The sequence below is a fragment of the Toxoplasma gondii genome, chromosome Ia (genome assembly GCF_000006565.2).
Source record: "Toxoplasma gondii ME49 chromosome Ia, whole genome shotgun sequence".
NCBI lineage: Eukaryota > Apicomplexa > Conoidasida > Eucoccidiorida > Sarcocystidae > Toxoplasma > Toxoplasma gondii.
The window spans coordinates 452,800-480,450 of NC_031467.1; the positions used below are offsets into that span (position 1 = coordinate 452,800).

Sequence of the window (27,651 nt, forward strand, 5' to 3'; positions counted from 1 at the left end):
GCCATCTACGCAATTGTTTCTTTGAGTTATTGCGTCCGCCTTTCGCCGTGGCGGTTTGTTAATGACTTGCGATCCCCATCTAGCAATTGGTGGTCATGCCTGGATAGCAACTGTCTTGCAAATTGTTGACCACTGCTCGTCGTGTGCCGTCGTTACAACAAACGTTGCTGCACGTGGGTTGGATTATCACACCAGCCCAGCCTCAATGGTCCGTCTGCATAACCTTCACAGAAGGAATATCAGACATTTCAACACTTGTGCTTCGCCGCTAGCGAAGGAGCCTGCAACGAAAACTCGGTGGCATAGTGAACGGGTTTCCTTACGTACGTACGTTTCGGTTTGGAGTCTAGTCGGCGCTTTCCGTCACCGGGACGAGAACCGGGATCAGAGCAGAGCACGACTCCACGAAAAAGATGGCAATGACTGGTGAAGAAAAGGGGGGGAATGGGGCAAGCAACTCTTGCTGCGGCCAGGCAAGAGCAAAACCTCTGGTCATGCCGCTTATAAGCGACATGCATACGCACCTCAGACAAGATGAAATGGCAGAGTTCGTCACCCCAATGATCAAAAAGGGAGGGTGGTAAGTTGACCGCAGTATGTTTCATTCCACCTGGTAGAAGCTAATGCTCCACAAACGTAAGGCGCGAGTCAATTTACGTTTTGGTGAGATAGGTATCGATGGGGCAGGGCAGCGGACCGTAGAAGGCATTCCAGTTTCTTTCCGAGGGAAACAAAGTAGTTTCCCTGGCTCGTTAGCCGCAGCCTCAAAATTCCCCTGTGAACTCATACACAATCATTTGCTGTGAAGAAGCTACGTGTTTCTCTGCTTCGATCTCCTTCGCGTTCTCTTACTGCTTGTGCCTCAGCCGGTGTGTCCTGGTCATGCCCAACACCATTCCTCCCGTCACCACATGTGCTCAAGCCGCTGCATACAGAGAGCGCCTCGTCAGGATAGTGAGTTTCCCCGGGTGTTGAGCCTCAGTTGGTAGTTGCCTAGACGAAAGCAGTACTGAGGTGGTAGGTGAAGGATGAGATCGCCCACGGTCGTTCTCGTCACGCGAGGGGGGGGTTATGTGTAAGTCGCCTGCGTGAATGAGGAGCTGGTATTCCTGAACCACTGGAATGTTTTTTCGGTCAATTTCCCTGCAATCGTTGTGTGGTTTTGAAGTGGTATGATTCGCATGAGGAGGCACAAAGGAGCTAATGCTGCTCTTCACAGAGGATTTTTGCGCCGGACTACGACGGGGGCAAGGCTCGTTCCTCTAAGCTGTCAACGCAACCGCTCGAGCTTCTCACATTAGACGACAGTCGTGGAAGTGGCCGCCAATTCATGTGCTTGACCACAGTCTGGAAAAGAATTTCGGTCTCTTTTGAGAAATCGTCCCTGGTCGTCTCGTGTCCTAATTTTCCAGGACCCCAACGTGGACTATATGATGACGCTGTTTCTCTCTCCGGAAGTGTCGGCCGATGACTTGCGGCAGAATGCCAAGATGTGCCATGTCACCGGAGTAAGGCAAATGAAGGTAGTGTGCTAGTCTACTGCCCGTGTGCTCAGGCGACAAGAAATACGTGACACACCCGCCGGCAACGACGATGAGGTTTTCTTTGGTGCATGCACGGGAGTTGGCAAGTCCTACGAAGCAAGTGCACTGTATCGCTTGTGTTCTTTGCGTCTTCCAAGATATATAAGTTCGCTTCCTCTGCAGGGGCAGGCCAGGCAGAAATTTCGCTTCACTGAGGCGCGATGTGCTTGCTTTGTCCTACATGAATCCTCGCAGATCAAGAGCTACCCGAAAGGAGTGACGACAAACTCTGACCAGGGCGTCGAGGTACGAAAACAAGCTCACGACAATCTGAGAGTTACTTATTTTCTCCAGACAGTCAACTGAACTGTCGGTGCACGCTTTCTACCCGAAGCTTAGCCGAAGGCATCCAAGGGCCTCCTGGGATCCCCGGTGGCCGTGGCGGCCAGCGTGGCCTCGCTACTCTGACTTATACTCATACACTATCGTTGAGCAGCTCCACAGTCGTCGTCTCCATGGCAGTGTTGTTCGGTCGCATGCTTCAGCATCACTCACGCATCAGGATTGGGATTGCCTCCGATGAGAATAATGCTTCCTGTGTCTACAAGCGAGGCGCGGCTTCCGTTGCTGTGCTGGTTTTTTCTGAACAGAGCTACGAACAGTATTACGGAATCTTCGAGGCAATGCAGGAGCTTGGACTAACGCTTCATTTGCACGGGGAAGTGCCTGGAGTTGCTCCTCTGGATGCAGAGGAGGCTTTCATTCCCTTTTTCGAGCAGGTACGCTGGTCTCGACGGCTATGCGATACATCCGTGAAAGGGAGAAACAAGCGGATTCATCGAAGCAGCATGGCACTGAGTGCTGGGGCCTGATTTATGCAACGCTGCCCTCGTAGCATCGACACGCGGCCAGCGAGTCGGGTGCCGGGATTTAAGAACAAACCACGCTCGCCCGGATTTTGTGGAGCATTTGACTTACTGTCTCGATCACTAGTGGTCTAACCTTTGTGTTCGTATAGATCCATTCAAGATTTCCTAGTCTAAAAATCGTCCTTGAGCATGTCTCCACCGCTGCGGCGATCCAAGCGGTCAAGCGCATGCCTGCGAACGTGGCGGCAACCATCACGCCCCACCACCTAATGGTAAGACTCAGAATGGCTTCAGAGAGGAGGCTCCGTCAGATGGACTCTTGAACCGTGCGGATACGTCTGGCGTCCGTCTTACGTTTTCAGCTGCCGACATTTGTGGTCCACCAGGGGTCCCTTCCGAAGTGTATGAACTGTCAGTCTTCGGGTGTCTTGATTTCTTGTGGGCTGCTCTGAACGAGGGACTGGTCTTTCACATCAGGCGCTGGGGCGTCGCTCTGATCCCTTCAATGCTTAGTACAAATGTATTCAACAGATCCTGTGCGGAAGACAGGAACGTTGCAAACGATGTAAAGCTTATCTTGATGTTTTCTGCTGGTTGTTTGTTTTAGCTGACGGTTGATGACGTCGTGAAGCCGGACGCGATCAAAAGGGCAATGGAGACTGCAGCACACAGAGGACTCTGCTGTGCAGAGGCAGTCGAGAAGCCCCACAACTTCTGCAAGCCGTTGGCGAAGACCAAGAGAGACCGTGACGCACTCCGACAGGTGGGCAAAGCTACTCTATGTGGGATTGTTAACGCATGTTCCGGCGTTGACTGTAAGTTCAAAATCATCTCAGGGTTTCGACTTCTTACTTGCAGTGACCTGTATACAATAGTTGCAGTTATCCCGTGAGCTTGCAGATATAGTTTGTAAGCGTCTTGTGCATTCCCTATCGTTTAACATCTACGATGGAAAGAGTCATCGCGACTTTAGATCGATTGGTACAGAATATCAAGCCTAGTACCAATTAACGCGTTAAGTAATACAAGGGTGAGCCGTGTAAATATAATCGTGCTACGGTTTTTCGCAAACTATGGAGCGCAGTCAGCCCACATCTTGGGGAACAGTCTGTCGGTAGATGATTTCGATATTTGTTGGACAAAGGGGACGGGGTAACAGAGCGCATAGAGACTCAAGCCCCTCGTGCGTAACGTCTACGCGGCAACATGCGATGAATAGCGCATGTGTCTAGCCCTCTGCATTCCCGTTGTCGATATTAACTGCATGAGGAAGTGTGCCAGTGCAGGAAGAGAAGGTGATGGAGTGAACTGAGCACTTGCTGCATCACCGTTCGCCGATGTTCCTCCGTACGACTGCAGGTCATCCAGGATGGTGACACGCACTTTTTCCTCGGCTCCGATTCAGCGCCGCATCCCAGGTGACTCAAATGATGCAAGTGTGGGAGGCGCTGGGAACTCGCGGCTGGCGATATGGGGGCAAAAACAAGATATTCACGCAACAATGTGTTAAAAAGTCAAGACTAAAAGGGTGCAAACAGGGGTCCCGGCCGGCGACAGAGGCATGTTACGATGTTCTGTGTAAGTTCTTGTTTATTGTTCGTGTGCGTTCGGTTGACATTGCGCTTCCGGTCAAGTCCGAGCCAGGTGAGAGGAATTAAAAATCGCTGAGCGTTCCGGTGGTGGAATATCGCGTGGTAAGAATGTAATACAGAATCACGACGTGCACATGGGGCACGGAATCAGTTCATGTTTGTGTCGGCATAGTGCTGTGGCCGCTCGTGATGAGAGAACCTGTATCGCCTCTTCCGTGAAGTTTCCATCAGCGTGAGTGTGTATTTCTTCTACTTGCAGACTTGCCAAGGAATCGTCCCCGCCAGCTGCAGGGGTATTTACGCAGCCGCTTCTTCTAGCTGTAAGCCACGAAGTGCAAGTCAGAAGATGGTGCCAGCGTAGGTTGGCGAGAAAAAGTCCAGTGGTAAAGCGCAAAAAGTGAACAAAGTGCCTTTTGCAAAACGATTACGTTACTGGAGTTAGTCCCAAATCGTGCATTTCATGGTTGTAGAAACTTTCTGCAGTCGGTGGTGCATGCTGCGGTGGAATGAATACGATGCGCTAGCTTTCATCCACCCACCAGTTTTCGACGTATGCAAAGAGCGTGCGGTGCTGTGTTCATGTGTGTGTGAAATGAATTCAGTACCTGGTTAGCATATTCGCGGAACTTGGTTGCATCTCCAAACTTCGGGAATTCGCAGATGGCCATGCTGCAGCGTTTTTCGGCTTTGAGGCTGCAAGTAAGTAGGGGAAAGATTGTGTTTATGTGGAAGCAGCCCACTGTCTTTTTAACAGATGGTTTATTCGTTGGTGGTTTGGATTACACGTGTATTTTTTTCAAGGTCGCGAAGTCTCAGCTGGACCCACACTATGGTTCTGTGATGTTTGATGTGTATTATGGCAAGCTATTCCCTTCTGTGTCTGTTTGTTTGCAGCCCTGGAAGAGAACCTTGAGTGTGCCGTTATCCAGCCTACGCCTCAGCGGGTCCGTGGACGTACCTATTTGGACGTAAAGCCAGATTCGTAAATCTGCCTGCATTTTTCCCACAGCTTTGCTGAAAGACTTTTTTCGTAGTTGCGTTTCTGTGATGCCATCCGTGATACACGGCAAGTCGAGGTAATAAATGGTAACTACCAGCACCTATCCGATTGCACAGTTTTGTTCTGGCTTTGTTTTGCTCACAGGTTCCTTCCATTTTCAAGTTCCCTGGCCAAGAAAACGAAGGCGTCGTGCCGTTTATGGCATCGCTTGAGCTGCCTTACACAGTGGAAGTACGGCGCTTCAGCCCTTCTCTACTGAAGGAATGCGACGAAATTTAATATCGCGTTCATCATTGTTCGTGCGTGAAGCCGGATACTAATGTGTTCTTTCAGCCTGTCACGGTCCAGGACATTTCTCATGGGTAAAGACCGTGACGGTGCAGTGAAGGGAATCAGGAGTGTATCTACTGCACCCGTTCGCCGTGCAGGAGTTTTTTTAATGCCGACACCGTGGTTTAATGGAGGCTTTTGTAAGCGCCGAGATGCACTGTTTCGGTTTGTGATGTTTTTTCTCCGATGACGCCTGATTCTTGACTACTGACGAGTGGCAGACTGTTACGTGAGCATCAGTTATAAGGGGGCGTGCATAGTTTTGACGTTTCCATGTGCCGACAATAGAGCGGTTTTTGTGGCGTTGTGCTTTTCCCCGTACTGCACCGCCGAAAATAACCGCAGGATCGCCATTTAAAAGTACAGAACGCTGCAGGGTTGCCCTGCGTAAAAACTCCTGTAGTCCTGATTCCACCGTAAAGGACAGAGTATCCCAGTGCATCATCTGGATTCTGTTCCTGTCTTCTGCCGTTGCCGTGCATCGAGCAGTGTCATCTTATTTTAGAAAAGAAACACAGTTAGGTATCATACTGATGCACAGCCTCAGATGCTACTGGGAGGTCGAAATGTGTGGCCCACTGCGCCTATGTTCTGCATCATCTCTTCACATGAATAAAAGTCTCACTTCGAGTAGACTGAGAGAATCGCATTTCCCACTAGGCCACCTTGCAAGGCGAGGTTCAAGAATTTTCCTCTGGTTCCTCAACGAGCAACATGTAGCTGTCGCATCCACAGAGTCGACTTGTGGTCTGAGTGTTATCGTGGAGTCCCCGTAAACCTTACGTTGCAGATTGTTTTGCATGCCGCCATTCAAAGACTTGGTCCATCCAGGTTTCGTTTTCATGGCTAGATCGTTGGTGTTTGAAGAACCTGATTTACTCTCTAAAACGCTGAAATCTGTAGTAGACCTGGATATCATAAACGTATTTCGTTAACACGTCCTCCACACACACTTTGTGCACTGTAGTGATAGCGTACAGCCATGGATGTCTAGTCATGAAGCCTGACGTCTTGGTTCGTGCATAAGTAAATTGTTTTGAAGTAAATCCACTTCTTAAAATGGCATCCAATGGAGCAGCATTAGCGCCTTTCCAACGTTGAGATATTATCTGTTACCCCTTTATGATGCTTCCCCAGGTATCCGATCTAGTTTATCTCAAGTTCCAAGAATAACACTAATTTCCGTGCCTGTAATGACTCCAAGTCCGGCTGAGCAGTCGAGTCGCCCTGTGCGCAGATTTTATGGTCCAATCGTTCGGCCTAATTTTGCAAACCGTTTTTCGATTTGCCGCCCCCCTTCAGGCAGTTCATGAAGGAACAAGACCGTTTTGGCTAATTGGCTACCTCTCCTGGCAAGGTTGCGATGCCTCTGGCAGGCATGGAGCCGTTGCGTTGCGCACTACTGGTCGTATACAGAGAGGAGACTTGTGAGTCGGTTCATCCTCATTGCATTGGCCCTGTGACGTTGTCCCTAAGAATCATACATGCTTTTTAACGTTGACAGGGCTACACCGTCGGAAGACGCTGAAGGTCCTCTCGGCTTCTGGGACCAGCGTGTGATCGCGTGAAGGACGGTGATTTACTGTCAAGCGGCAGGCTCGAGAACTGCAACGGGAGCTGCGTAGCGACAGATCTACGTCGCAATATGCAACATCATAAAATAATACCTCAGTGGCTATTAACACTATGGACATCAAGGTAATGTTTGAACTCACTCGTAACAGTGGGCGTGCCACCACGCGACCTCATATACTCAGTCACGTCTGTAGAAGTGAAACGCAAACACTGGACGTTCCACGAGGGACACTGTTGAGAAAATCATGGGCACGCCGAACGGATCCGCGAAGACGCGCACTGCCGTAGGTCTCTCAACTCTTCCACGGTTAACTGTGTTGCAACTCTACACGAATATACTCCATATGCTCACCAAGCGCCTCACCACGAGAACCGCAAAGATAGCAGATGTATGCGTCACCTTGTTATTATGCCAGTACCTGCTCAGTGGCGCTCTGCAACTCCCCTCGGATATGTGACTGAAACCCGGTTGTAAGTTACCAAAGACAAGAGAAATATTCCTGTCGGCGGCGACAGTTAGTGTCGGTACATGTACACATCTTGACTGACTCACACTGTGACTGTAACGCCAACGGTCCAGCTATCAGACCCCCAAGGAAAAGCAGGGATGTCGCTGCCTTTTCGACATCATCGTGCAGAATGATATAAAAGCAGCCTCGTTTTTGTCCCTGCACGTAGATGCGGGCGAATCCATCATCCTGAGGTGGTTTGTTAGCGAACGAACGACGATGAAAAACTGGGCTGCAGTTCCTGTCCAGCGAAACTAGTGACTCCTGTATTCGTATAGTTTACGAAATCAGTGTCGGCAGTTGGAAGCATCTGTCAGCGAGTCGCCTGCTAAGTGCAAACCGCAGTTCCATGTGGCCTCCCCTCATTCGAGAAGCCTTGTCTTTGGTGGATGTAAATGCTGCGAATGCGTGCCGAATCTGCTCGGGCTGTAGTGCTTTGTAGAGGCCTGATCCCCCCTGCGAGCCCTCCACAGATCAACGGTATTCGAAATTGATTTCCAAAATATTTCCGACAGTTTCTATTGTTAAAGCTAGAAATTTACTATTTGCTGTTTCGGTTATCCTGTGGTTTGTTGAGTTTCCTTTTGCACGACTAGCTCCATTTACGGACTGGGATCGACAACCGTTTCCTGCCATCAAGAGAAAACTAATTTTTTTTCGGCTCCAACTTTCTGTGACTCGCAGCCCTGTCAATTATGACGCTGATTAAGTTTTTAGGCCTGTTGTTCTTTTCATTCTCTCTTCTGGTCCGCATGCCGTATCTTGAGGCTGCGACTTATTATGACCTCGACTTGTCTCGCCACACCGAACACAGCATACCAATGGTTACTAATTCTTCAGCTATAACTCACGGTAAACCAATAATTTGGCTCCGCTGACAATCGTCCCTGCCAACAGTTTCAATTGCGTTACATAAATCAGTGTATGACCTTGACTGATCGAGTGTTCTGCCTGTTAGAAAAGTGAGTTGGATCGTGTCTACGTGTCGTTTAATATCTCGCGCACAGTCAATGAGCAATCGGTGGACATCGTTCTCCTATACTGATCGAGTATGCCTTGCGAGCTCGCGGGAACATATCCCGAAACATAGGTCGTAGCACGATGTGTTCTGTTGTTAGGCAGAATGGCAGACCAGCCAAAGCAGGGCGCATACAACTCGGGGATTACCGGTTGCAAATCCAAGCTCTCACAGAGTCGGTGGTATGCGTCTACGTGCTTCTGCCTGCAGGAACCTCTCGCGCAAGTGATTCGGCCCCCTCTCATAACACGACATTACTTGAACAGGCCCACGAACGGATCCGAATCCTACAGGGAAGTCGGGGCCGTACCGGCCATGCGAGCCCCATGAGTCAGCTCTTGTTTCTGGAGAGGATTGCTGCTGACTGGCTTCGCAACGACACACGTTTATTGCCAACCGATGAAACGAATGCCACTTTATATGTCCCTCGGCAAATGCTGAATACTACCCGGGTCCCCAGCAACCCTGCGTCCGTGCCTGAGAATGCAGCTAACGATGATAGTGTTCCCACATCTAACTCAGACGATAAAAACTCAGAAGATGCTATTCCTCTGCCTAGGATAAGGAAGAAGAATCGTCCGTATACCGATGAAAGTGGTCAGGAGCACGAGAGTTCTGGTCAGTTAGACGATCCGAAGAGCAAAGGGCAGGACGAAGAAGAGTCTATTCAAGAGACGGACAACTCGAGTGTCACCGAGGATCAGCTAGAGCAACAGCCTGCACAAACTGTGAAAGCTGGTCTTCCCAACGTGTACGATTTCCGAATGCATACAGAGGGCACACAAGATGCAACGGGGCTAGGGGAGCCCCCAAAAGGCAGCACTCCAGACGGTGGACCCTCACAGCAGCAACTGTTATCGAGTGCCGCATTGGTACAAGGCATAATGCAAGGACTAAGACAGTTTTTGGGGAATCGTGAAGCGTCTGTTGTGCCGCCCGAAGCCTTCCAGGACAACAGCGTTCGTCCTGGGGACCCTACTGGTTTACAGGTGACTGAAGGAAACCAGTCGTTGAATATAGAGCAAGACAGGGAATTGGTGGAAAAAGAGGGACCACCGGAAGAAGGGATAAGCCAGGGTCTACGCGAACTGGAATTACTCAGGTCGGCCCGGAGGAGGCGTAATCAAAAAGGTGCAACAGTAGTTACGAGAAGGTGTGCAGGCAAAGCGTCCACACCGGATGCGGACGCCGTCGAACTAGACGGATGTGCCTTCGATGATGAGGCTTACGAATTTCTTAACAAAGCTCAACGCATGCCCGTGCCGTCACAGGTGACCCCAACAGATAGAAGCTTTCGCGGCCGCAGCCGGCAACAGCAGAACAGTGCAACTGACGGGCCGCCGTGTGTGTTGTGGCGACAAGGTTGCCTTCTATGTGGATGTTTCGCTGGAGAGGTTGTTTGTTCCCCTTATTGCGTACTGGGAGACTTCGCATACGGAGCGAAACCGGCCGCAGCGGTTGGTAAATCAATTCATGAAGAAGATAGCACAGCTCAACCTGCATTAGAAACGAGTGGTTCCAGTTGCTGCTTAATGGACAGAGGAGAAGCCGAAAGGCTTCCTGCACTGTTCGTCTCTACGCCCGCTATTCTTCGTTCGAATCCTTATGGCCTATGGGACGATGGCATAAAACCACGGAAGAGGAAGGGAAAACCAACTGCTGCGGAGGAGACGGACAGCGAACAAAAAGTTCAGGACGATAAAGAGATTGTCTCGATGTCTTCATCAGCGACAGCATCAAAACCAGAAATAGTCACGGAAACCGCCGGTGAGCCCAAATATACAGACAGAGAAAAAAATACGCAAAATAGGAGAGGTGAGAGCCAGAATGGTGATCACGCATTAGGAGGTGGGGATCGAGGTACTCACGGACCCGGTTCCAGGGACGACAAATCAGCTGGGGGCGGCAGCCATGATGGCGGAAACTTGGATCAATTTGCACTACCCACACTCGTTGATGATGCTATGCGTAATTCTTTCTCTCCGATTGCTGAGGAGGTTACCAGAATTGCAATTGCGGCAGCCACGAGAGCGGCAATGGAAGCCGCTGCGAAGGCAGCGGTTGAGGCAGCAATCAGACTGGTGTCGGGAGGTGCCAGCGAGCCACCAACGGAAGCTATAGACAGACAAAATGAGAAGCACCGCGTCACTGAAGACCAACAGACACCCGGTAATAAGCGCGTTCAAGGCGATCAAGAAGGAAGAAGTTCCCCCGAATCTCCAGTGTCTAGTCAGGGAGCTTCCGCGGGTCCCCCAATCTCGGCAGCAATGATTTCCAGATACCGAGAGCAGCTGATGGGTGATGCAGGGAACACAGCCTTAGGCGAGCAAATGGCGGCAATGATTGCTAGAGAAATCGCTCAGTCAAACGGATTACCTATGCCAACTGACGGGGGTCATTTTCCAGCAGGAACAACCAGTGGTTTTCTCGTGCAGCCGCCGTACGCCCAGCAGGGTGCAAGCTTGATATCTGGTCGACTTTCGGAGGAACCACGAGGTCCTGGATCTTCTTCTGGTCAGCCTCAAGGCAGGGGAAACGCGCCTCAATCAGGGGGAAGCAACATCGGTGACGTATACGGTGGACCTCCTCCTACGTGTCCCTCTGATTGCGAAATTTACTTCGATGGATGCACGACTTGCAGGTGTACCGACGGAGGGGCCATGTGCAGATACCGGTGGTGCGCTCAAATTGTCTCCGCACCCACCTGCTTGAAAAGTAAGAATATTGGATCGGAATCAACTGAACGGTCGCTACCTGGTCGTGTGTTAACGTGCACCAGCAGAACCGCCTCGAGAGCACTTTACTTAGCCATCAGCGTATTCAAGCAACCTACCGAATGTTGGTAACACACGACCATGCTGACCAAGGAAAGTGCACTATTTCTGCCGCCGGAACGCTGGTGCCTCCCACCGTCTTCAATCATGGTGACGTGGAAGGCTACGGCGGTGTCATTGTACACCTTAGAACAGAAACTAGCTGCCTTGAATGAAAAAGTCACCTAGGACCAAGGCCGGTTCAGCATTCGAGATGATGCGAGATAGCAGGTGGAGGGTGTATCCGTCAACATGACAGAGCATGTCTACTGGTACTCATCTGCCAAATATACTGTGTGTGTGTGTGTATTACAATCAGGCCGCCCTCCGCAGGAACTCATCGTGCCAGACTGTCCACCTGGCTGTGCTCAGACATTTGACGGTTGCAATCTCTGTTCCTGTGATGAACTGGGGCGTCACACGTTCTGCCGGAACATATGCAGCGGCCAGCCGCACAGACAAAGTGCCAGGATTTCCCAGCTGCGCTGCGTTCAACGAGCCAGCTGAGTTTCCAACGGTGAAAACTTCCATAGTCTCCGCCACCATCAAATTGACAGTTTACTCTGCCAGTGTACAAAAATCATCTGAAAGATGCTCTGACCGTGTCAAACTGCTGGACAGAATGAACGGTGTGTGCCCGTGAAGTGTCCCACAACTGCCGGTCACGTGATGCCGGCAACACGTGGGGCCCTACTGTAACCTGCCTGCTTCTCCGAACTGTGAACATGCGTCGTTTGCAATATGGCTCACATCCCGCCTGAAGCCAATAACGCGTGTCGCCTTACTGCTACCACGGGTGATACAAATTAAGCCTCCAAATGGTGTGGAGCCGGCACTGTCAAACCCCTACCAGCTCCGAAATGACAAAGTAAAGTTTGGGCACACCCGCGGTTGCGACAGTCCTGCCAGGAGTCAACACCACGAAAAAGGGAGAGTCACTGTATCATCCGTCGCAACGGTCACCTGACACAACTGATCGCTATTCAGAAAGCCCTCTCTTCTCCGACAGCAGCTTAAAGCTCGGCTGCCCTTCATTGTGCACAGCATATAAAAGTATCTCGTTTGCTCTGCTGCAGGCTCAATCGTAGCTGTCGACGATCTACATAGAATCATATTCCCCCTGACCCCCCGAAAGCTGAACTGGGTCAGTGCCCCAAAAGGCAACCGGTTACAGCAGCCGTTTCGTGGCCCGCACCTACATAGTGGAGATGGCAGGCAAAGGCAGGTGGGAGTTTCAACCATAAGACAGGAACTGCTTTGTTTTCCATAGGAAATCAAAGATCATCATAACTTGCCAACGCGCGAGATCCACCTGTCTTGCCCTGCAGAATCAAACGACAAGCACACCACAGCCTTGCAGTTCAGCTTTTGTCACTTGGAGGTGGATTTGAATACGATGGAAATGCATCTATGCTTAACTATCTATGTAAATATATATAGCGATATTTATGTACATGAATGCAAATATATATCTAGAGCTTTAACTTTGTTACAGGACGGCTCCACTTCCACGGACTAGCAACTCGCTCTGACAATCGACAAAGCAGTGCGAAAGGCGCCACACACTAGAACAGAACATGTAGGGCCGACGCTCTAGTGGAACAGCCGTGGCGGCAAACGCAACCTCATGCAAACCAACCTGGCATTAGCGTCCCATCTCATACCTGCGCGCCGAATGCCGGTGCTGGAATTGGCTCCGGTGCATCCCAGTCCGGCCGCCGATTGTTAAGGGAACCTGGATTGCCGTAAACTAGACCTCCTGCCATCGGTCCTCCACCTGCGACAATGACACGGCAGAAAGCCTTTTGTGGACCGTTATATGAGCCTCACAAAACGCGCGCAGAAACTCTCAAAGCGATGGCCAAATACGGCAATTCACGAACCCCAAAAGGATCTTGAGGGCGCACTGACAGTTGGCGCTTTCACCCTGGCAACTTACACAGATGACACAGCCATGGACGGAGATCCGAATCTGTGCCAAAACGAAACTCCCTGAAACCGGAACCGCCTAGGGTACCACAAGAATGTGTCAGCAAGCTGCCCGCACAGTCGGACCCCAAGAACATAGTGAGTTGGATACCACACGTATATCGTCATTCGGTGGCGTTCTCACAAAGGCTTCCCACCCAAATCTACACGATCAAGCACTGGATCGGCCTCACTTTCGTCAGTTCTGCATCGCCTGGGTGTTATCAACTACGAATTTCACAGCGTGGACGTGCCAGGGAAATACGAATAACTGAAGCTTACCGGCAGCGTAATACTGCGGAGGTGGAGGCGGCGGCATCATAACGCCCCCCGAATGGGCGGCACCTCGCGCCGCCGGCACCGCATACAAGGCACCTGCAGCAGCGGTCACGCATCGCGGGCTTGAACAATTGTGCCCCTCTACAAAAAACCAGACCTGGAGCCCAAAACCGCCGGACACCGCCAAGGCACTAGATTTCATCTCGAAGACCGTACACAAAAAACAGATCGAAGGGTCTCGACCTTTTCTGTGGAGTCGATACCACGAACTGGACTACTGGTTCGAGTCTTGGGTGTCTCTGTTGAATAACGAGAAAAACTACTCAGATGCTAGTACGGTCAGAAGCACCGTTCTGACAGCAATCGTCTAGACATGGTTATTTACAAGCTTTTTCTGGGGTGGATACATTACGAACTGGACCACTAGTTTAGCATTTGAAAGTCTTTTGCTTTCCGAATCCATGTTCTACAATATTTGAAATATAGGTAAAATGGTAGCGAGTCTACAAGCAGAACTTGGTGTCTATTTACATGCCTGCACTGCTCTCCTCGAGGACACCAACTGCCGTTGTGTTGAATACGAACGAAAAACGTTAACCGTGATTTTGTGATATGGAATTTCTCACCATTGAACCCGTTATGCCCGTGCGCCACAGAAGGGAACTCACCTCCAGTGAGAGGGGCGGGAACCACCACCATGCCGTAGGGGCTCACGACGGAATAACCCGCATGCACGGCGCCAGCGCTTGAAGCCACCGTTGAATTAGGGACTGACCCTGGAGGCCAAGGAAGAGACAAATCAGAGCCCCGCGCGTACGCTCCGCCTTCGTCTCCCATGCTGTTTCTCGACGACTCCCGAGGCAACACGATAGGCTTGTTCGGGTCCTTCATGTACAGGTCCTTCATGAGAATGCTTGCGTACTGAGAAAACCAGCAGACATTCGTGGAGAAGCATGATGTTCAACGGTACGAAGTCGAGAAGGGAAATCACGTTCTATTGGGCGGTTCGTCAGCATCGTGTTCAGTGCATAGGGCATAGTTATTTCCAGCGTATACTTGAAAAACGGACATTTATATACAAGCTGTACAGATATCAGATTTTCACTTTAGTAGTCTTCTTCCTTATGCGGGTACAAACAGGCTACAAGATCGCATTTTTAGTGGCCTGGCACCTGTTCAGTAACCGGATAAACGCGTCTTTTACTGCGTCTGCACGTGGGGGGTACCACGTGACGTCTGTCTGAGCTAGCGCGGACTAGTTCGCAACCAGGGAGGTCACGGAACAAAAACACGCGCAAGTCGTCTCTGCATGTACGTGGACAATGCGCATCTACTGGTGGCGATTCCTCGGCCTGCTGCTCCTCGAAGCGATGGAGCCCGGGACTCTGTCGCCACGTGCATGATTGCATGCGAACGTGCCTCCTCCGCGTCAAGGCCAAAAATGGCTCTCAAGAAGGGTCGCTTTACAGCGGACTGGACAGCTCCTACCAGGTCCATGCTCGCAGCTGTGAGGTGCAGTAGAGGGACCAGCTGTGAGCAGCAGTAGAGGTACTGCAGAAACGGCTGCAGGTAGCACGCACCTTGTCTATGATAAGGTCCAACTCCTCTTCGTGCTTCTTGCGAAGGTGTTTGAAGACAAAGATTGGCGCCTTGAATGGCTTGTTGCACAAGCGGCAGCGATGTTTGTGTTCATCGTCCTCAAACACTTTCTGCGGTAGACACCACACCCACACGGGGACAAACCCGGAGTTCACTTCTACTGGGTACGCGAGAAGAGGACTCGTGGACGTGCATTTGTGGGTTCGATCCAGCACAGACTGAAGTGCGCCAACTGCCCACATGTTCCGACTCTGTGAAAGATAGCGCAAATCTGCGCGTTACAACGCAGGCGTGTTTCCCAGCTCAATATCCAACCTCTTCCACATTCTCCTACATGCCAGAATGTGCCAGGCCACTGTTGATGAAACGCGTGCCGTAAAACTCGATAGACGCAAATCCTTCCTCCCGCCATCAGCAGTCCCTCCACGCACTTCGACGCTTCAGAAAAGTAGCTCACACAAGGTACACCGTACGCGCGGCGCCAGTAGGAAACAACAGTGCTTATGACTGAAAACGTCATTTTCTTCAGGAACGGTGACCCGCATCTTTACTCAGCACTGGCAACCTTCGCGTTACACCAATTCCCCCCACTCGAATAGCAATGTTTTTCACAACTCAAAGTTATAAAGGCCATTGAAATCTCAAGGCAGACGCTCTTTCCGAAACGCCGTTTCTCGGATGCCGCTCCACGAACCCTCGAGTTCTCCACTATGCGCTTCACTAACCTCGTGGCAGAACGCTGTCCACTTCATGTTGATCACCGGCGTGTCTTCGTCGATAGCCGCGGGAAGCAGAGCAGCTAACTGTTTGGTTGTGTTGAGGAGTCCCTCGAGGCGGGCATCCAGCTGCGTTAGCCACCGGCGCTGAGATCTTGACATGTACTGGCTTGTCTCCTTCCCGGCTTCTTCCAGTGTCCCCACTCCGTCTTCCAGACTCTGGTCGTGGTCAAGCGTCTGTGGCGCGTCACTGTCGTTTTCTGTGCTGTTGACGCCCCTCGCTCTGATTCCACCTTGGCCCGCGCTGCCCTGCTTGCCGCTCTTCGTTCCGTTTGTCGCCTCAGACGCTTCCTCCTCTTCACTGTCCCCCTCGTCTTCCCCAGGTGCGTTCTGAACGTAGTGCTGCAGCGAGGCGGGGATCTGCGGTCGGAGGAACGCCCCCCCACATCTCGTGTTCAGCTCCACTGCATCTTTGCACAGCTGAAAAACAAATACAGGATACAGGACAAGCCTTTCGCACTCCTTCTGCCTCTTCAAGGGCCGAAAGCCACGGTCGGAAGCTACACGCTCGGAAAAGCGGAATCCGCAAATTCATCGCTCTCCTCGACGAAACGACATGACTGTGCGGGAAGTCAAAGGCACCTCGTGATCTTTTCTCTCGCACTTCCACAGAGCCGGAAACAGGAGCCTTTAGAAATCCCGCCACGTGAAGAGTAGGCGCGGACTTGAGAGGAGAATGGAAAGGTGGTTAAATAACAATCTTGATGGTGCTCTAAGTTCCGATGGGGACAGCAGTCGGGAACCCTCTGCGACTTGCCCTGACCTGTTCTCCAACCTTTTTAGCCTTTGTCCTACTCTTGCAAACTCCCAATAGCTCCTCTTGCGCCAACCGCCCCGTTGCAGCCAGACATTTTCATGTTTCTTTTGAAAACACGGACTCCCATGTAGAAGCGTCATCGCAGGCACGCACTACATGATCAACACTATCCTGCTGCGCATGCCCTCTGTATATTGTGTCTTGAAGCAATGTTAGCAACCGGTATCGTCTAGCGTCTTACGCGGGTGTGAAAGAAATTCCATCCAAGACCTAAGGTCTTTCAGTATTTACACACAGAGTGCAACGTTCCGGAGACAACCAAAATCGGGTGCTCACCTCGCCACTGTAGTAGCACAGCGAATGAACTTGGCGCAAGTAAGTTATCTGCAAGTCCAGACGTCTGACACACCCACGCACACAAAAGTCGTGTCCACTGGTGATATTCGTTGGCGGACTTTCTCCCAGAAACACCACGACCCTTTCCTGGATGCGTTTGCTTATACAGCGAAAGTACCCCACTTTCAACGGAGCTGACTAACTCTTCCCGCTTGGGTATTTAAATCAATAGCAGCAAATGCTCACACAAATTGGTTTCGGGCGTCTAGGACCACTGCATTCGCCATCTGGGGAATCGACAAAAAAGTGACCGCAACCCTATACATGGTGAAAGGGAGTACCAGCGCCCTTCGCCCTGCCAGCAGCAGCGCGCATGACGAGGTCAAAACAGAAAACCAAATCCCAGTTCAATACCTCGTTTAGTTGTTTACTTTGGTCACCGGATTCAAGTTCCACACGTCAGCGTAATTCAACAAACTCTCAGTCAATGATCTATGCGCCTCTCCCGGGCACGCCTTTGAATTAATCAGGGTGCTTTGAAATTTAGAATTTCCCGAAGACCCGCACCTCGACGTCCTTGCCATGCACAGGCCTTCCTGTTCGTTCCCTAGAAGGTCCCAAGTTCTGACAGATGGAGTCAGCGTACTCAGTCGCGAGGACACCAAAGAACAGCCGGCAAAACGCAGTACGGTCTGTCGCGCTAGTCAGGCGCAGCAGTGTTCCTTCTTTTGCCGGGTTTCTATTGCCTCGAGTCGCACGTCCGTGGAATTTAAACACTTACTGCTTTTCGTTCATATCTCCAGACAGCGACGCCAAGAATAGGTTCGTCTCCATGCCGTCCCACACTCCCAGCTGCTCATCTGTAGAAGAAATGAGGAAAATCAATAGGCGACTGAACCCAATGGCTCGTCAAAACGCAAATACCGGAAATGTAGACGACGGACAGAAAGGTGCAAGCGGCTTCGCACGCCGAAGGGGTCGGTGAAACGTATAATAAAGCTCGTCGCGACACAGGACCTCTCCCAGGCGCTCTCAAAACCGTCACTGCCTCTGTGATTTCTGTGTCGACTCGAAGTCTGAACAAAGTAAAGACTACAGAACCACTGGGGCTGTTCCACATGTAGCGACAGAAAGCAACGAAGGTGACCTGGACAAACGCAATCGGCGAGAAAACACGTCACGCTGGACTAACCGAGGTTTGAGATGAGACTCCTGGAAATGTCCAAATCTTTTTGAATGCGGCTCGGTGTGCATACAGCAGGTGGCGCGACAGACACGTCGCACGTGGGGGGCTGCGGCGGCTCCGACAAAGTCAACGAAATGACTTTCAAAGTCTCCTGCTCATCGCCGCTTTGTGTGATCGTGATCATCGGCTTCGTCACCTTGATCCTGAAGGCCGGTTGCAGAGCGCATGTGTCCAAACAGTGCCAAAGCATGTTCTCCACAAGAGAACCGCATCCCCACCAGCTTGTCCCTAAGTTCACGATCTCCGACGTCACTAGACTCGGTAGTCGGTGGGCACAACGCGGCGGTTCGCTCCCCCTTCAGCTCTCTTGTGCATGCAGGAGGGGCACCAGCTGCACTCTTTAAGCATTGCTTGAGTTCTCTGCCGAAGCCAACGTGACGAACACGGAAGACAAATGCCAACAGAGAACGCTCTGACCAATGCCGCCGCAACCTCCAGCGTTTCACAAGACTCCGTGGCGGGGGAGGCGGCCTCCGGTAACGCCTACGCGACTTACGTCATATCAGGAATGCTCTCCATGGCGACTTGTTTTGTATCCTCGTCAGGAAACAACACGAAAGCGGTCCTCGCTTCCACCGGGCTCCCGCCCTCGGCCATGCCGACATAGATCGCCCCCTTCTTCTGGGAAAATTCACACAAATTGAGGCTCCGTGTGCCAATGAATTTACGCGCCGGTACCGACGCTCATCATGACCCGGGCTCACGTGCCACAGAACTATGTGACTCATATAAAAAGTGTAGGGGCGTCCACAAATGAGGAGTTGACAAACGCCAGCGTACAAGTCAAAGACATGTCAAAGTCACTGACATATGAAAGTCAGGAGTATACGGAAGTCAACAAAACACCAAAGTCAGAAGTTTACGCAAGACACACCGTGGTTGAGACGCGCAGCCTCTGAGACGTGAGCAGCAGACGGAAAACCCGAGTCTGCGTGCCCTGGCCCGACACCCAGTTCGTGGAAACTCACAGCCAGTTCATCGTGGATGTCAAACTTGGAAATTGCGGGGTCAACATCTCGGATCATGAGACACCCCGTGGTGGGCAGAAGCAAGAAAGGCGGCTGGGGATGCTCAGTTCGACGCAGTCTCCGTTTCGGCTTTCCTTCTTCATCGTCCATCTCCTCGTCCTGTCCGTTCTCTTCTTCCATCTCAAACGAAAGGGACGGCTCTACGTCCACAGTTTGCTGGCTCGGCCATTCGTTCCACAGCAGTGGAGACCCCTCTGGGAAGAACAAAAGGACACAGCAATGGAGCTTTCCTCAGGTCGTGGAGTATATGAAAGTAAAAAAATGAAGAAAAGGTGACCCTGCTACACTCCAACTGAACTCCCTCGGGGCGCGAAAGGTCGCTCCACGGCGGTGTGGCTGTTCGCGCGACACAAAGCATCATACATCTTTTGAATCCTGAAGCCTTCACATTCGAATCCGTACGAAGAAGGAAGCTCAGAAGCCACCAACTCCAGGCACGCGTTACTGAACTGCGAGGTGTGCTGCACCTTCCCCCCGACGAAAAGGCAGAGACATGCGACTTTAGATCACCGGCTACACAACAGCAAACCGTATGCTACGGAGCTGAGTTTAGCAACCCAGAGTCTAACTGAGCGCCTGTCACAAGCTGTTGTATAATACTAGCCCCGAACACAACAAACCGAATAGGTCACAAACGTAAAGAATCTGGATCCACATGGAATGCACTCTGAATATCTCAGAGCACGCCTTGACTGTAGAGAATAAATCAACACAGACTGAGGCAGACTGCTCCAGACGTGTGGTGGCAGTTTGGATAGTCCTTCTAAAAATCATTTACCGAATGTTTGCCCACGTTCGCTACTCTAAACGACACAAAAGTAACTCGTTGCAATGGAATATATAAGCATATATATATATATATATGGACTTTGAAACGAAGACTTAAGTATGGAAGCACGGGTGGGTCTTGGCTCCGTTCCCTTTCATAACGCAGCCGATGGTTCGTACCTAATCTGTCCTGCCTGAGTTGTGCCAGCATGTAAAAGTGGTAGAAGTGATGAACGGAATGCGATCCCAAACCCGTCGTTAGTTCGTATGCATGTGAACGCGTCAATCACCTATCAGTGCCAATCAACGGCATTTAACATAGCGTGACGTTCAATGAGACTCAAGACCTAAATAAACCGGGAGTCGTCCTCGCAGCATACACTCCCCAGAACAAGCTTAGAAATAGTCCTCATAGATGGCTATCCCCAGTCGCGCCATGTTTAAAAGGCTAACTCGCAGAATATATTCCCCCAAAACATGTTTGAAATGGATACCCAGAGAAACCCGCTCACAAAAATGAAAATCATGCTGAACGTCGCCCGACATGCACTACCCATCAGCGAGAACTGAAGCTAGACTTCCTGATGTACGTCATAGAAAGGAATTTCTAATCGGACACTCGATGAACTTTAGGGCTCTCCAGATGTGACAGACAGACGATCTCTGTGACTGCTCTGCAGCTGCAGACTTGCCTGCGCTGTCTTCAATGAACTGTCGGAGCCCCGGAGAGTCTGCGTCGAGCGACAGACTGGAGAAGAAGCCTCTGTGCACCTTCTGCGAACGAGACACAGCCCGGGACAGCGTTAACAAGACACGCATAAAGCGAGTTCCCGCGGCAGAGGCAGAGAAAGAGGGAGACAGAGAGAACGAGACACGAAGCATGGAAAGGGATATAGAGGGAGCGATAAAAGAAAAATAGAGATCTCAGGGGTACACACGGGGGCGTCTTGATTCGACTTGAAATGGCCCTCCCACACCGGGGCGCTGCGGACCTAGCAAGATGAATGGACACTTCCTGAAACATTACCGCTCTTGAGCAGTCCCCCCTCAGAGACCAGGAACACCAACGTTTCAAGGCATCCCAACCGTCTCGTCAGTCGTCAAACGCAGAGCGGACCTGCTCTCCATGCAGGCCTGTTTTACCAAGAACTGAACCGTGACAGATGTCTATCGGAAGCCACGGAAAATTTCAGGAGGGGAGTGATCTTCTGACCAACAAGCGCATCTGCGGCTAACACATACTCAGACCAGCTGACCGTAGCCTGCTTCGAGCAAAGAAATTCGCCTTTCGCTTACCTCGACAAACACACGAGCGACGTTCTTCGCCCGAGCCTTCAGCAACTCGAATTGGCGTCGAACCAGATTCGGGTGGTACAGCTCCCTCATGAACGCGTTTTTGCTATGGTTTGAAAAGAACAGTTTGGCGTGATATTCCCGGTACTGCTCCACGTAGTTTTCGTAGTCCTGGGATAACTGCTTCTGTGTGCAGTGATCTGGCTGGAAAGCAATCGTCGCAGACAAATCACAAGAGGTGCTAATGCATCCTGGCCACGGGAACTCGGACGCAAGGAAATGACGGGATCGATCCCAAAAGCCCTTCGCAAAAGAACAGAACTGGAAAGGTAAGAAAACCCCAAAGGCTCCCCGAAGAAAAAAAGCAGAAAAGTAGTAGGTAAATACACCAGAAAACCAGTGAAACCGCCCGCCAGGGTCACCAATGGAAGCTGAATACCCGCCTCAACAAACGGACTTTCTCCAATACCAACTCCATCAAGGACGCGGGAACCCCTTTCTTAGCACTCAGTGGCGCCTCTAAACACGATTCGAGGCTACGCCACACGCATGCGCAAGTGGGCTATCTTTGCCGGCAACCGCGCTCTCCTCCAACTCTTTTCCTCTCGTGGAAATAAACCCCCGTCGGAATACCGTAAAGTCACAGCTGTACATCCACCGCGTGCATCAGGCGTTCGCAGGTTCTGTGACGCAGACACGCCCTTGCATGCGACTGTCAGGAAAACAGGACGACATCACAACTCCCTCGAAAAGCAGAGCGCCACGATCCCGGCGGCCCCCTCGTTCACCTCGGCATCCAGCGAGAAGACACGGACGAAGAGAGAAAAGGGAGACAAGGGATACAGGGGAGACAAAGAAGGGAAGAGAGAGACGAGAGGAGAACGACAGAGCAGATAGGAGAAAGGGAAAGAAGAGAGAGACGGAAAGCGAAGAGCGGAGAAAGGCAGACAAAGGAAGGAGAAGAGAGACGGAGAGAAAGACACGAAACAGAGAAGGAGAAAAAAGCGAGAAGAGAGAAGAGCGAAGCGAGCTTGCACTCCCTTTGTCCACCTCGATGCTTCCTGGCTTCTCCTTGCTTACGCGTGTCATGACGAACTGTTTGAAGTTCATCATCGGTCCCGACATCATTCTTTCTCGTTCTTCTTCCTCGGAAACGACAGCGCGTCCGGGTCGGTTATCGCCAGCGTCTCCGTACCCTCTGCCGAATTTGTGTCCGTGTTTTCGCGAGTTGTCTCCGCCGGCATAGAACGCCTGAGAGTTGCTGAGGCCTGCATTCCTCATGCCTCGTCCACCAAAGTGTCTATTGTTTCTGCCGGAGCCACGGCGATCTTCTCGGTCTCGATGTCGGTTGCCGCCGCGTGCCGGTGACCTACTCCGGCTGCGACTGAAGCGGCGTGTTCCCCCCATCTCGGCTTTGAAAAAACAGGGGAAAGGGGCAAGACGCGTACACAGAGACGCTGTTTGGTGTTACATCAGAGACGCTGTGTCCTCCGAGTGGCCAGTCCCGAAGAGCCGACTGGAGGAAGGAGATTCGTGGTCGCTGATGGCGACACCGGCGGAGAAGCGAAGCTGCAGACCTCGTCTTGCGCAGAGTCCACTGCACCTGAGAAAGAAAAAACACGCATACACCTCCGCCCCTCCTATCACAGCTAGCTGTGTGTGTGTGTCGTCATTGAGCGGCATTTTGTGGACGAGTAATTGATGGGAAGACGAATGCCGTCCAAAAGAAGAACGAAAGAAGGAACCGCAAGAAGTGCCCTCTGCACAAAAGCCCGAGCGACAGTGGCCCTAGGTAAGGCGGCAAGCGGAGAACTCTCTGGCAGAACCGGAGGACGGCAGCATACGGAACAGGCACGACTCAGATATGCTGTGACCGCAGAAAAAAGACGCGTTGGATGTTTGGCGTCGACCAAAGAGAAGAGAACGCGAACAGTCGTGCCAGCCACAGGCCACAACGTCACCGGCGGCGAGAACGGAAGTGTGTCTCAACGAATATGGGTGTTCATCCGAAATCATAACATCCCATACACCTCATTCATATCCGAGTTCATGGGACTACCAACACCCCAATATGTTTACTTGTCGCCGACAAAACGGCTGCTGATAGACTAGCTGTTAATGGCGACCACGGTTCATGGTGGGTATCTTAGAAACAACTGCACGAAAAACACCACTATGTAAACAGGATTCGCACGAGTCCACAGAGCCATTGTGAACGCAAGTCGGAAGGAAAGCCGTCAGATAACACCATAACTTGCAATAACGCGTCACCCTCGGAAGACGAACAACTCCGAGTGCTGACCACACAACATGTCGCAAAGGCGAAGCCTAAACCGTAGAACATGCGGAGTCGACAGAAGAGGGACATCTGCCTTGACAACAACCGCAACTACACAACCCGGTGCACTCCTGCTACTCCGGAGATTCGCTCACTGAAGAGAAGGCAATGGTACTGGTCGCTTGTTTGCCCCTGAAAAAGAAAACGACGGCACCCTGCGAACAGTGGGTCTCCCCTAGCGCATACACGGTCACGGGAAATTCCTTGTGGCGCAAGTCGCAGCTTGAAAAACCTATAAGGCCGAGGTAAGTCTACACCCAGCAATTCGCAGGCTCTCAGTGAATGAGGAACGGAAGGAAGACAGTCATTCTACTCGGCCTGTAGGGGCAGGTGGTAGCCACAAATGAGAAAGGAGGAAATACTGAAGCTGCACTGCAGCGAATAGACGAGACAGAATCCCAGGATAAATCACAAGTGCCGGAGCCACGAAAACACAATGAACATAGTAGTTCAGTACGCGGGCTTGAATAAAGAGGAAGTGACCAAAGAAGCAGGGACCACTTATGCCTCCGATTCTTGGTGAAATATCCCCAACGTGCGCAGAAAACCGTACATTCAGGGAAGACACGTGACGGGACTCTAAGCAGTTAAGTTCGGACGTTGGTTAAGCGATAATGCAAGGCGGGAAAGAGTGAATGAACAGCAGCATGTGGGGGGATCGACGGAGACGGTGAGACAACAGCACACTTTGATCGGTCCTGCAAACCCGAAAACATCTAGGAAAAAAAGCAGAGAAATCAGATGAGCGTTCGCAGAAGATGGAAGTAGAGGGGAAGAAAGTTGCAGCGCTTCGACAGCCTCCGAAAATTGGTGTTTACCACCACTCATGTCAGCATTCACGAATTCCCCTTATCTCTGCTGTCGCACACGCGTGCCGCAAAAGCGAAACCCAGCTGGGGATGATGGAGAAAAGTCGCCGCACTGCAGCCCAGGTAATCGGGTTTCCGGGTCCGTTTAACACCGCGAAGGGGTGCCGCGCCTATCTTCATCCGTTCACAGAAGCGAGTTCTACAACGTTTAACGAATGTGGCTTTACGTGTGTGAAAAACGTGGAAACAATGAACAAGATGCACTGCAAACTGAGGTCTTTTCAGCTCCGTAGGGACAAAGGGGCATGCATCTTCCCCGCTTGGCAACGAGAAGTCGGCTGCTCGTAACTGCAGCCGTGCTAGCCTGACCTTTCGGCTGACATGTCTCTCCGTGAGATATCGAGTTCCACAGGGATGTTGGCTCTGGATATCGAATTTGCGGCTTCTGAGAAACCAGACCGGCGACTGTATAGGCAGAAACATGAGTGTGCGGTAGGAAGGTGTCAGATGCATACTGAGGAAAAGGAGTTTCCCGTCATTGTCTCCACATTCGTAAAGTCTTTTTAGTGGCGCAGGCAGGGCAGACTGCTAGGTACTTTTCATCAGAGTTCGTCTTCATTCCATGCTTCCTTGTTGTCAGTTCCTTTTGTTCGCGGGGAACGGACAGCACCACCCTACCACGAGACGCGAATCGGCCGTTTGAGTGTACGTGTCACACCATCTCCCTCGGTCAACTTCCGCGATAATGCGTGCCCCGAGAAAACCACTTTATGACGCGGCATATACCCCTTATATGTCGTGGAGGAACCATTCGAGAAAGGCCCCTATGTTAGGCGATCTTCCAATTCTTTCGTCATTATTAGAGGGGACACGCGGCAGCGTGGTGCCCGCGGCAGGCGGCACCTGGCTACCGATTACCAGCGAGGAACGACAGTATCCGCAGCGGCGGAGCCCCGGATCGATAGAAACAAAACCACAAGCTTTGGCTTGGTAATGAAAGATAAATGTCTGGCGTTCAGGCGTTGGATACAGCAGTGCACATGATGCAGACAATTGTCCGAGTTTTCGTAACGCAGTGGGGGGGACAGTCACACGTAGGGAGACTAAATGGCGGCACACGCCGGGTCTTTTTTTCTTCCCCTGTGCATCGGTGTGTCGATAGTACTATGGCATTACCGGATGACTGCTCCCTCAAATTCAGGTTATTATTGCTCTCCACAAAGACACACGCATTTACATAAACTCGAGAATTGCAGCAGCATTTGAGGGATCACCTATTGCACGTGTTCGTCGTAAGGAAACGTTCAGAGTACTTCTTCTCGTCGGCGGCTAAAGATTACTACAGTAAGAGTTGCGGATATAGAGTTCATGAAACCAGATATCTTGATTGATGATTGATAAAAAAAATCATAAAGTAACCACAAATGTATGATGCGAAGGTTCCTCGATCAGTTGTACATCGATTAATTTGCTTGTCTGTTAGCAGGTGCTAATTCCACCTCAAAGTAGCTGCTCCAAGGAGAAACGTTTTTGTATGGGGACGCGTCAAAACATTGCTTCTGCCGCTTTCCACTTTCACATGAGGTTCCTCCTTATGGTTTCCCCCAAATCGAATGCGCGATGGCTCAGTGACAGGCGCCAGTGTGCAGGCTGAGCGGGGACTCTCAACGTGCCTGCTTTTGATGCGTCGCCAAACGCGAAGTCTCTCGATGTCGCAACAGTCATCTTGTCGGGCGCGAAACCACGGGAGTTACAATCTGCGCCACTACCAGTGTTGGGGCTATGCATCATAACTCTACGAGGTAAGGTACCATTTGGGGTGAGCTGCATGCACGACGCCCCCGCGTCCTTTGCTCGTTCCAAAGAAATCAGTTCCCTCATATGCCGCCGCCGCGTGACAAAACCTCAAGATATTTCGCGATCCTGAAGTACCTGTCTGATTAGATATTACTTCGTGGAAGACAGCTGCATGCGTAATACTTTACCTCCGTCTTAAACGGGTGAAGAGGCCTCCTCCAAGCACGTCACTCAGTGCAGGATTTCCGCAGAGGTTCCCATCATTTTTAGAGGTTGCACACATCGCTGCTAATGCCCTTTGCCAACCCCGCCCCGCAAATGGATGAAGCGAAACGAGGAGCGCAAAAGACCATTGCATCTGACGAGCAACCGACTCGACAAGAACGTTGGAAGGACCAAGGGAGCCACCTGAAGTAGCTTGTCCTTCCACATTCGACACACACGGACGAAAACAAAAACGGACATCTCATAGATATGCCTTGAATGGCCGAAATAGAGTCATATGATTTTTTCGAAATTTCTGCTGGGTTGGAATGCTAGTGAGACACGACGTCGAACTCCGCGATGTTTCGCCGCGATGGCTTACTCTTCTTTCTTATTTTTGTTGTACAAAAGAGAACTGCATGCGTGCGGAATCCGTGCCGGCTTTGCGATGTCGACCGCTTCTTGTCGTCTGCAACAACAGCAGCACGAAATTGAAAACTGTTCTCCACCCTCCGCCGACAGCCACTGCTGGCACACAGTTGCAATATGGTTTTACAGTTAGTCTGTCTCTTCCCGTTGGGCATCATCCTCCTGGTGTCAAATGTTTGAAGCCCTGGCCCAAGCGGTGAGAAATCCGGTATCCGCTCAACTTGGTGGACGCTTTTCCGCGTCCTGACTCATCCATGATTTACGTTTCCAGCACTAGAATTGGAGATGCAAGCTAATGCCCACCAGTGCTTAGCAGGTGTCTGCTTCCTTAATAACGTGCCATTCCGCTTGCGAAGGGAGTCACAACTCTTGTTCCTCCGCGCTTCTTCTGTACATCGCAACGCCTGTGTGCTGGTGGGAGGGTGCCGAGCTTCTGTGTTGAGGCGATTGCAGCAGTTCCCCGTACCCCGTGTGTCACGTGCCTTTACACAAAAGAGCCTCGTTCACAAATGGCGGTCCTCCATGTTCTCATCAAGTTCTCCTACGCTTTAGACTCGATGAGAGAAGGACCGCCGTTGGTAAGGACAAGAGACAACACCTTGGGGACGGTTTCTTATTGAATATGAGGTGGTTCCTCACATTCCTCCCATTTACTGGTTCATTCTGTTGGCCGTCGACTAGAAGCCACTTGGTGACATCCGGGGGAAATATTATCGACACTAATATTACAGCGGCGGCAGTCCCGTCGTTTCGATGCACCTGGAAATTGCGTCATGCTACATTAATGGCTGGAAG

At 51.3% G+C, this 27,651-nt stretch overlaps 3 protein-coding genes across 3 annotated transcripts; 2 read left to right on the plus strand and 1 right to left on the minus strand.

Moving 5' to 3' along the window:
* The first annotated feature begins 9 nt into the window (after positions 1-9).
* TGME49_293610 (dihydroorotase) lies at positions 10-5,722 on the plus strand. The gene is made up of 12 exons (XM_002370122.2): positions 10-580; positions 867-954; positions 1,413-1,508; positions 1,779-1,829; positions 2,174-2,302; positions 2,542-2,664; positions 3,000-3,155; positions 3,752-3,810; positions 4,244-4,304; positions 4,587-4,683; positions 4,879-4,928; positions 5,129-5,722. Exons 1-12 carry the CDS (start codon positions 414-416, stop codon positions 5,261-5,263), a joined length of 1,212 nt encoding a protein of 403 aa, XP_002370163.1. The 5' UTR covers positions 10-413; the 3' UTR covers positions 5,264-5,722.
* A 2,777-nt stretch (positions 5,723-8,499) lies between these two features.
* Positions 8,500-11,503, plus strand: TGME49_293620 (hypothetical protein; the record flags this gene model as incomplete). Its single annotated transcript, XM_018782200.1, has 1 exon — positions 8,500-11,503. The coding sequence occupies one exon, from the start codon at positions 8,500-8,502 to the stop codon at positions 11,260-11,262; it is 2,763 nt and encodes a 920-aa protein (XP_018638616.1). The 3' UTR covers positions 11,263-11,503.
* Positions 11,504-11,540: 37 nt separating this feature from the next.
* TGME49_293630 (hypothetical protein) lies at positions 11,541-24,434 on the minus strand. Its single transcript, XM_018782201.1, has 15 exons — positions 23,713-24,434; positions 22,360-22,882; positions 21,283-21,483; positions 20,679-20,760; positions 19,159-19,412; positions 18,687-18,811; positions 18,137-18,333; positions 17,726-17,804; positions 16,945-17,008; positions 15,801-16,271; positions 15,057-15,185; positions 14,145-14,397; positions 13,480-13,572; positions 12,894-13,006; positions 11,541-12,551 (listed from the first exon to the last, which is right to left on the minus strand). Exons 2-15 carry the CDS (start codon positions 22,684-22,686, stop codon positions 12,504-12,506), a joined length of 2,436 nt encoding a protein of 811 aa, XP_018638615.1. The 5' UTR covers positions 22,687-22,882; positions 23,713-24,434; the 3' UTR covers positions 11,541-12,503.
* Between the last annotated feature and the right edge of the window lie 3,217 nt (positions 24,435-27,651).

What these genes read in the sequence shown, in the direction of transcription:
- TGME49_293630 (XM_018782201.1), bottom strand. Translation starts at nt 22,686, where the DNA reads ATGGGGGGAACACGCCGCTTCAGTCGCAGCCGGAGTAGGTCACCGGCA. An exon ending in GTTCATTGAAGACAGCGCAG is followed by an intron (nt 19,413 to 20,678) that starts GCAAGTCTGCAG and finishes TGTTCTTCCCAG; the next exon opens with AGGGGTCTCCACTGCTGTGG. An exon ending in TGGACCTTATCATAGACAAG is followed by an intron (nt 14,398 to 15,056) that starts GTGCGTGCTACC and finishes TGGTTTTCTCAG; the next exon opens with TACGCAAGCATTCTCATGAA.
- TGME49_293610 (XM_002370122.2), top strand. Translation starts at nt 414, where the DNA reads ATGGCAATGACTGGTGAAGAAAAGGGGGGGAATGGGGCAAGCAACTCT. An exon ending in AGATGTGCCATGTCACCGGA is followed by an intron (nt 1,509 to 1,778) that starts GTAAGGCAAATG and finishes GAATCCTCGCAG; the next exon opens with ATCAAGAGCTACCCGAAAGG. An exon ending in TTTCGGCTTTGAGGCTGCAA is followed by an intron (nt 4,684 to 4,878) that starts GTAAGTAGGGGA and finishes GTTTGTTTGCAG; the next exon opens with CCCTGGAAGAGAACCTTGAG.